Raw genomic sequence first — 9,772 nt, forward strand, 5'->3', positions numbered from 1 at the left:
ATTTTGAAAACGTGAGTTGAAGTGTCATGTTTTGTCACTTATACAATGAGTATAGTTGTGTTATGGTCATAAATATAGTTTAGTAATTACTTAAAATATTTCAAATTTAAATATAGTTTATGATGTGTTGAATGAGGCATTAGAGCTATCTAATTGGCTTCAAAACTTTTTACTAGAATTTCAATAGGACAAATGTTCTTAAAATTTGAAAAATGGTAGCCTATAAGTTAGCATCATTTGTAGTTCCTCTTATTGTAATAAGATTTGGAGTGACTATTCTCATGATCTTTATTTCTAGTAGACCTAATATTACTTACTATTTTGATTAATTACCTTTCTCTATTACTTTCTACCTCTCAAGTTAAGAAAATTAAAAAGAAAATACACCTTCACATTTTCATTGACCATATATCAATAAGGAAACTTGTGTACCTTAATAGTTACCAAAAACCATTGTTCATTCATCCCATTCATCATAACAAAAATTGTAATGTAATTGTTGTTCATGACTAACAAATTAAAAAAACATAAAACCAAATAATAACAATAACACAACACTAAAAAATGATCTCAAAACTTATTAGTAGTTTTTCTAACTCCATGTTTGTAAGGATCTTTCATTCTTTGAACATCCAAAGCACTAAAAACACCATACCCATTACTTTCTCCATCTTCATCATCATCATCATCATCATCAGTGGCTTGATCAATGGCTACCAATTCATCCTTATACTTAATGCTCTCCATCCTAGTTTGCCTCACTTTATTGGGCTTGGGCTCACAACCTTTCAAAAGCCCAACAACTTCCTTCATATCAGGCCTTCTATCAGGGTCACTTTGAACACAAAGGGCCGCAATATTAACAGCCTGTTTAACTTGGGCCTCATCAAAATTACCTCTTAGTTTTGAGTCCACAAGATCCCTAAACCTACCTTTGGTTATATAAGGCTCAGCCCATTCAGTTATTGTGACCTTAACTCCACCTTGAAGCTTCTCAATGGGCTTTCTACCAGTTACAAGCTCTAACAAAAGAATTCCATAGCTATAAACATCACAACTTTGGGAAACTTTACCCCACATGGCATATTCTGGGGCTAAATACCCTAAAGTACCCTTCACACGTGTGGTCATGTGACTAACCCCTTCTGGGATCAATTTTGCAAACCCAAAATCAGCCACTAATGGCTCAAAATCTGAATCTAATAACACATTGCTTGCTTTTATGTCTCTGTGGATTATGTGGGGTGTTACTTCATGGTGTAAGTACCTAAAATAAAACATAAAACACAATAGAGGTCTTTCATTAGAAAATATAGCATTTTTACAATTGTTACTTATCTAAATTATTTTTTTTTCTATTGTAGAAAGATGGTATTTATAAAAAATTTGAGATCCTTTTTTGAGTCTAGCCTATATTTGTTTAATTTACACAAAAAGACAGTGCTATTAAGGCAATTGTTTGTAGATTTACAAATTCTTTTCTTGTGAACATATTCCTAGATGTGAGCCTGATTTTCAAGTCTAAAAATTAGAAAGTATAGCATTTTTGTAATTGTTACTTATGAAATGGTAATTTTCTAAATTTAAAATCTTCTTATGTAGAATAATGATATTTAAAAGGGGAAAGAAAAAACATATTAGGACCCTTTTAGAGTCTTACTATTAAGGCAAATTGTTTGTGGATTTTCAATTTTCTTTCCTTATGAACATATTTGGTTTTCATAAGTCAAACATTGTTTGAATAATAAATAAAGTCAACGATTGATATCCTTACTTAATTAAGACTAATAGTAGGAATGACAATGAGTGATTAACATATAATTACATGTTAGATTAATTAAACTTACAAGAGGCCTTCAGCTGAGCCAATAGCAACCTTCATTCTCCTCTTCCAATCAAGTTGAACTTCTTTAGAGTATTGACCATGTAAATGAGAAAGTAAGCTGAGATTAGGCATGTAATCATACACAATTAATCTTTGATCAGTCCCGACGCAATAACCTCTTAACCCTAACAAATTCTTGTGCCTAACTCTCCCGAGAACTTCCACCTCAACCGCAAACTCCATTTCTGCCTTTGAATTCATCGCTTTCAATTTTTTCACCGCTATCTGTAGTATTTTCACACAATCATATTAAAAAAATTAGCAAAATAAACGAATAATCTCTAAATTACACGTTTTTCCTTTTTTCGTCACTCGAAATTCGACAAATCAACTATTTACTTATTAAAACCGAAAAGAGAAGTGCTAATTATATCATCTTGTTACAATCTATTTCTCAATCTCTGTATTTAAAAATACATGTTAAAATATTTTTTTTTTCATGGCGGTGTTCATTATAATTATTACAACATAATATCTATAAAATTTTTGAATAGTTTACAGTGCTGAAAACATATTTGAAATTTTTTGAACACACGTGGTAAACTGTTGAAAAAAATATTTCAACTTCAAACGCCAAAATTAAAATAACTATTGTAATAAAAAATTGTAATTAACACTCTTCAACCGAAAATTAGTAGATATACATACCTGAAGACCATCAGTAGTTTTACCCCAATAAACACTTCCAAAGCCACCTTCTCCAAGCTTATTATCATCACTAAAACCATTAGTAGCAATATGCAATTCTTTGTATGTGAAAATCCTCCATGTATTGCTACCTCCTCCCATTGTTTGTGACCTAATTAATTGAATTAATTCATAATCAAAACCCAATTAAAAGTTAAAAATTATTAATTAATATCTAATAATTAATCATACCCTTCTTCTACTTTCTCAGAGCCACAGCAACTGAAAATAGATCCCATGCTCAATTAATGAGTCCAAAACTAAGAAAGAAGTTATCTATTTTAGATTTGGAGAGCTTTAATAATAATCTCTTAATTAATTTGCTGGATTAGTATTAGTACTTATAATACATAGTGGCATTTTGGTCATTTCCCATCTCAATAATGTTAGCCGACTTTGGCCGGATGATTCCATATATATAAAGTGTAACATAATTGAACGGGTATAACCAAGTGTTATATAATAATATTAATATTTATATTATAAAATTAATTATTTAGTTTTGTTCAAAATAATAATAATAATAATTAATAGTACTAATAACAATATATAAAGGTGACATTTGTAGTTAAATGGAACATGTATAGTTTAATGTAGTTGTATTTGGTTATGTATAATAATATATATCATTATCTAAACTCATGACTTATGATTATCTAGGATATATATAGGGTAAATACTATTTTGGATCCTCTGTTTTACAAAAGTTACCAATTGGATCCTGTGTTTTGTTAAATGACAAAATGGACCATATATTTTCTAAAATAGTACAAATAGGACCCTGAATTGATTTTTTGTCAAAATAAAGTTTAATTATAATCCGATCTAAAAGTGCTATGACAAAACTGTTTATATTTTTTGTATCTGTTCGTATTAAGCATTGTCTTCAAGTTAGTTGTATTAAAAAAAAAGTTGTCAAAAATTAAGTTCAGGGTCCTATTTTTACTATTTTAGAAAATACAGAGTCCATTTTATCATTTAACAAAACACAGGGTCCAATCTGTAACTTTTGCAAAACACAGGGTCCAAAATAGTATTTATCCATATATATATATAAGATTGAATTAATTACCACTTAGTAACTAATTAATTTATGGGATGCTCCGTCCACATAATAATACACATCTTTAAGAATAATAGTTTTGCCATTTAAAAATAAAATAAAATAAATAATAATAATAAAAAATAATAATAACTTTGTACGTATTTGTCCTCTTTCACTAATTAACTATGGATCATATAATTTTATAGGGAAAAAAATTACATTATTACAGGTTTAGGGTTTTTTTTTTTTAATATTTTTACAGATTTTAATTTATTTATTTTATAAAAATATAAAATGTTATTTTCATGCTAGGGAAAACAATACTGTGAAAACAACGTTTTTTTAAAGAAAAAAAAAATAAGTGAAAAATCTATAAAATAATAGAATTAAATGTAAAAAGAAAAAATTTATAAAAATATAAACAACAGTCTCATTTTATATCCATTGAATTCGTTTATTTAATAAATACTCATCAAAATTGGCAAATTAAATTACTTAAATAAGAACTAGTTAAATCAAAATAATGGATCCACAATGTTTAACATTTAAAAATATTAAAACTAAAATGCTGCGCTAGCCCCCTAACATGCAGTCCACGCCTCGAGCTCTTCACACTCACTGCTTAGCTTTACCTTTACCTGCACACATAGTACCCATGAGCTAACGACCAATAAGAAGAGCTATGTAGGGCATGACCCTCCTAACTAGATACTTGACATAAGTTACTCTTAATATTAATCAACAATAATTTACATTCCATAAAATATATTCACAATGCATGTTGTTCTCACATGCATAAATCAAAGTCTCATACCGCATATTATACTCACATACGATAATCAATTATACACTCATGTTGATCAGACATGAGGTAACCTGCCCTGCCTTGTGTTATTCTCACACTTGGCATCCAACAGGGCAATCACTTATCATAAGTTGTACTCACTCATGATAAAGTTATAACCTCCAAGTGTTATGCTCGCACAAGCAGTAAGACCCTAGCATTATTCACATGATAACAATACTGAATATATGTAAGGAAATCACCACCACACATAAACAAATTAAATAGCAAACCAAACCGAGTTGTATACATAAACATATACCCTGTGCACAAATATGCTTACTCTTCTTACCTTATTTGCTAAGACCACACTTGCTACCTCGAGCACCTCAATGTGTTTCCATGTTGAGAACAAGATCCTAACATTCATTAACACAACAATACACTCAAAAATACATTCAAGTATGAATTTCTAAACTCATACTGAAACTTACGTAAAAATACGTAACACATAAGCCAATTTCACTTGCATGACACATTATACATAATTATTTATTATTTTGATTCACACAAACACATTATATGTACTCAAATAAACATTTTTAACGTAAAACATAAATTTATATAAACACTTTTTTATGTAAATTCTTACTAAAATAATATTTATTCTAATTAAAACCTAATTAAATAGTTATTTAATCACATATAATTATAATAAATACCTACAAAAACTAATAAATATTCTAAAATCTATTTCATTTTATATCATAAATAGTAAATGATATTACAAAAATATGTTTTAATGTTTTAATATCACTTAACTATTTTTCATCATTAATTTAAGCATTAACTAAGTAAATTCATGAAAAATATAAAAAAAAAAGTGATCGAAAACCAAATATAACTATTCTAACACAGTTTATATTATGTACTAAGCCACAAATAATTTACTTTAAATTTTCTGAGCAACTTAAGTATTTTTCATAATTAATTTATGAAATAAACTAAATAATTTCAAATAAATTCAGAAAATTATGAAACTTCACCAAACACCTTAGAATAAAATAAGGAAGCAAATCTACAAAAATATTTGAGAAAAACACCTAAGAACTGCCCATAACGTGGTCCCCGGTATTCATGTCGGTTTCGTCGCTGGCAAAGTATAACTTTGTCTCCGATTGCTCTTGACGCGTCTTTTTGATTGGGGAAGCTCTCCACAGTGCTCAGGACCTCAAAATGATCAAGATCAACCAAAGAAAAGAGGCCCAAGTTAGCAGATCGATCGAAGTGGTCTCCTTCATTGGCGGTGTACCGTCTTTAATGGAGTCAAAATCTTAGTTTTTCGTTTAGACGTTAAAGCTTCATTTTTTTTACGTCAAAAACAATCCTTAGGGTCCCATAAACTCAAATCTAATCTCCCTTGACTCAAAAACAAGCTTAAACACATTAGAATTCGTGTCCGCTCACTACAAGAAATAATATTTTTAGAGGCGCACTTTTGCGCCTGCATAAATCAACGAATACGCCTGTAAAAAATTTTCAGTTGCAAGTCTTCAAGCGCCTTGAATTCTGCGACTGGAAAAAATAGTTTAGGCGCGCGCATTAGGCCAAAAGTGTATGGAAAAATTTAATACTTTTGCAGATACATACTGTGCCCCTGCAAACATTACAATTTTTTGCTGACACACTCACTACAAGAAATGTCACTTTTGCCAACACATTTTTGTGCTGGCAAAAGTTAATATTGCGCTGGTAAAATAGAATTTACCTATGATGTGTTGGCAAAAGGGGGTTGGCAAATCAATGTTGGTATTAGAACTTTTGCCAGCATAAAATGAAAAGCGCTGGCAAAAAAGACTTTTCCCAGCGCGTAAATGTGCTGGTAAAAGTTAGATTTTAGCCACTGTAAATGTACGCTGGTAAAACTTTGATCTCTTTGCCAGCGCAGTTTGCGAAATGCGCTGGTAAAAGTTACTTTGACCAGCGCAGTAGCGAACTGTGCTGGTAAATGTGATATTTCTTGTAGTGACTACACGCGCCTGTAAAATAGGCACACTATCATTTTTTTACTAAATTATTATTTTTGCAGCAATTTCAAAATATTAAATTAATAATTTTTTTTATTATATTTATAATTTAAGATATTAAAATCAATTAGTATAAAACTCATGTAATTTTATAAATATTGATCTCAACATCAATCCATACATAAATATTATATACTGTATCAACATTAATTAGAAGAAAAAAATTATGAACATTAATTCAACAAAAGAAAAAATACATGAACATTATAAGAAATGGGTATCACTAAACATATGATATTTCACTTCTATTTCTAAAATACTACCTTGATTTCTCGAATATATCTTTCAACCCCAATTCTTTAATATGTCTCAGAGTCCTAATTCCTCAAAATTTGATCACCAAGTCTGCAAAGTATAAAAATAAAATTATCATCTTCTCAATAATAATTATGGTAAGTGGCAAAATATCATTGAAACATAGAAAAATCAAATTTGACCAACACTAACACTAAACAGTAGAAGCTATTTTAGTTTTGTGTTGTTAACTTACTGCAATAGTACCACATTGTGAAAAGTAAAAACTTTATAAAAACATGTACAATAGAAAAGTAATGTCTTTGTATTTTGATTAAAAAACACTATATTATTGAATTGAAGTGAGCAAAGGAAGATAAATTAATGTAATAGAATTAGAAACAACCACCTTTGTGATCCCACACCTACAATACAAGTAGAAGAGAATAATAAAATAGAAAAGAGATTAACAAAAGAGCTGAGGAAAGTAAGTTTCCATGGAAGATGGCTCACCAAGAGAAATAAAAGTTGGATTAGAAGGAGAAGCTCCATCAAACCAAGCTTGGGTAACAGCAAACAAAGTACCATTGACAACAAATTTCAATCATTAATAATTTCATAAATTAAAACCTTTAAACATCAATAATCCCGAAACCAATAAAAACTGAATATCCAAAAGTTACTATCTTTATCTTTCTCTTCTTCATCCATACATATCCTCTGTCAAATACATTTCTTATTATGTATCTTTATTTTGTTCAAGCTTCAATACTGATTCATAACTTTGTCTCTTCTCCTAAACAATATCACAAAGTACACTAGTGAAGATTAGCATAAATTATCCATTAGTACAAACGAATTTCAAAATTACTCAAGTCTATTCTCATTTTTTAACCGAGTGGTTGGCTGCTATTTGTAAAGCTGGCCTCTCTAATTCTTTGTAATCTTTGGCTTTGTGAATAAAAATGTTTGTTTTCAAAAAAAAAATGTTTAATTGACTCTATATTGACACTTTTATGAAAGAAAATTACTATTATTTACTCTACATTGACACTTATATGGGAAGAGGTTGTTGGACCAATCACTGAGTTGGTTCAATCATTCAGGCAAGAAATTTATACATAAATTGGAATAAAGCTCAAGCTTTAGGCTTGTGAAAGTGAAATTAAGACATTGGAAAGCTTACCAAAAAAATTGATCTTGTGAGCTTTAGGATCCACAGCAAAAGAAAATCTTGAAACATAGATAACTCACCTGAAAATTAACCACATAAACATAAAAGCTCATAATAAAGCACAACATTTTCTTATACCTCCAACATTTTCTTATGCCGCCATCCTTGAAACATTCATAAAAGTTGGGCATTCCATTAGCGAGGATGGCAACGCTAGTTTGATAAAAAGAAGGAAATTTCGAAGAGCTTGCTTAAAAAAACCATTCCAAGTTTGGTTGCATGCCGAAGAAAACTTTATAAAAAGGGCCAAACAAAATGCATTTATCAAATACGATATGGAAGTTGCCACTGCAGCTCCACGGCTTCTCCACTCAGATTTAAAAACTAAAATCCAACAGCAGAGAATATGTGCAGGGCAGTTGAAAATACAGAGCTTAACACTATGGGATAAACTATATTATGGTTCTGTAGAAAACTTCTAAAGCATAGGAGTAGACCGAATGCAAAAGTGCTAGAAATCAAATATAGTAAATATTGTCCAGCTTCATGAGACATCTCATGATCCTACTGCATAGCTCTCAAAATTGGAATTGCATTTGCCCATATAACAGAGATCAAAACACTTGTAACTGAGTTAAAAATAATTGCTCTCTGCAGTTGTATGCCAAGTGAATAATATTGTTCCACTCCAAATAGTTTCCCACATAAAGTGTCAAATGCATTGGTGAATCCCACCAGATCAAATAATTTTCATGCAACTTAAATATTTTAAAATAAAGGGTAAATACTATTTTGGACCCTCTCTTTTACAAAAGTTACTAATTGGGCCCTGTATTTTGTTAAATGACAAAATGGACCCTGTATTTTCTAAAATAGTACAAATAGGACCCTGAATTGATTTTTTGTCAAAATAAAGTTTAATTATAATCCGATCTAAAAGTGCTATGACAAAACTGTTTACATTATTTGTATCTGTTCGTATTAAGCATTGTCTTCAAGTTGGTTGTATTAAAAAAAAAAGTTGTCAAAAATTAAGCTCAGGGTCCTATTTTTGCTATTTTAAAAAATACAGGGTCCATTTTGTCATTTAACAAAACACAGGGTCCAATCTGTAACTTTTGCAAAACACAGGGTCCAAAATAGTATTTACCCTAAAATAAATAATGCACACAAATTAAGAATGAAGTTAATAATTTAATTTACCAATAAATAAGCAAATACAGTTGCTAATGATGTAATAGCTAAACGCAACTTTTTATCATTGTGCACAACACAATGAACATTAGTGATATCATAAGTAAGTAGAGAAATCTGCAACAAAATAACCACACACTGGGCCTGCTAATGCAACCTGTCTTCTCACTTCTTTCCACACCAACCTATCATAAGTAGGATCTTAATAAAATACTATTTCATACCACATCCCACCCAAGTCGTACATATATACTTACAATTAACACTACAACATCACACATAAGAATCAAATTTAAGTAGGAAAAAGAAGTGATACCTTTAAGATAAGAGCAGGAATTCTCGAGTTATATTAAAATGTCTACAAACTATTTAATTGCAAACTTACTCCTAAGCTCAAGCATATTATCTAAACTCCTTGGGGAAAGACTGAAAAACTTTAAGTAAAATGAGGCAGAAACTCTTAAAGGCAATGGAGATAGAGATTTTACCCAAACAAATATCATAACCCTACATCTTTAATTAATGCACCCAATACAATCAAGTCATAATATTGATTGTATTATTATTGATTAGGTGAGTTGTTAGCCAACACTACTACAAAAACTTCTTTTAGAGGCAGTTTTTAAGCCCTTTTAGCGTCGGTTTTGGCGAAATTGCTACCGACGCTAATCAGAACGACGCT

At 30.1% G+C, this 9,772-nt stretch overlaps 1 protein-coding gene across 1 annotated transcript; it reads right to left on the reverse strand.

The window, feature by feature from the left end:
- Nucleotides 1-407: 407 nt before the first annotated feature.
- LOC115725688 (PTI1-like tyrosine-protein kinase At3g15890) lies at nt 408-3,226 on the reverse strand. The gene is made up of 4 exons (XM_030655277.2): nt 2,765-3,226; nt 2,534-2,684; nt 1,848-2,110; nt 408-1,267 (listed from the first exon to the last, which is right to left on the reverse strand). The coding sequence occupies exons 1-4, from the start codon at nt 2,809-2,811 to the stop codon at nt 571-573; spliced, it is 1,158 nt and encodes a 385-aa protein (XP_030511137.2). The 5' UTR covers nt 2,812-3,226; the 3' UTR covers nt 408-570.
- Nucleotides 3,227-9,772: the final 6,546 nt, after the last annotated feature.

The sequence above is a fragment of the Cannabis sativa genome, chromosome 6 (assembly GCF_029168945.1).
Source record: "Cannabis sativa cultivar Pink pepper isolate KNU-18-1 chromosome 6, ASM2916894v1, whole genome shotgun sequence".
Classification (NCBI taxonomy): domain Eukaryota; kingdom Viridiplantae; phylum Streptophyta; class Magnoliopsida; order Rosales; family Cannabaceae; genus Cannabis; species Cannabis sativa.

Coding starts and splice junctions, on each gene's coding strand:
- LOC115725688 (XM_030655277.2), bottom strand. CDS start 2,811: ATGGGATCTATTTTCAGTTGCTGTGGCTCTGAGAAAGTAGAAGAAGG. Junction 2,685..2,764: donor TCTGAGAAAGTAGAAGAAGG/GTATGATTAATT, acceptor TCAATTAATTAG/GTCACAAACAATGGGAGGAG. Junction 1,268..1,847: donor GGCTCAGCTGAAGGCCTCTT/GTAAGTTTAATT, acceptor GTTTTATTTTAG/GTACTTACACCATGAAGTAA.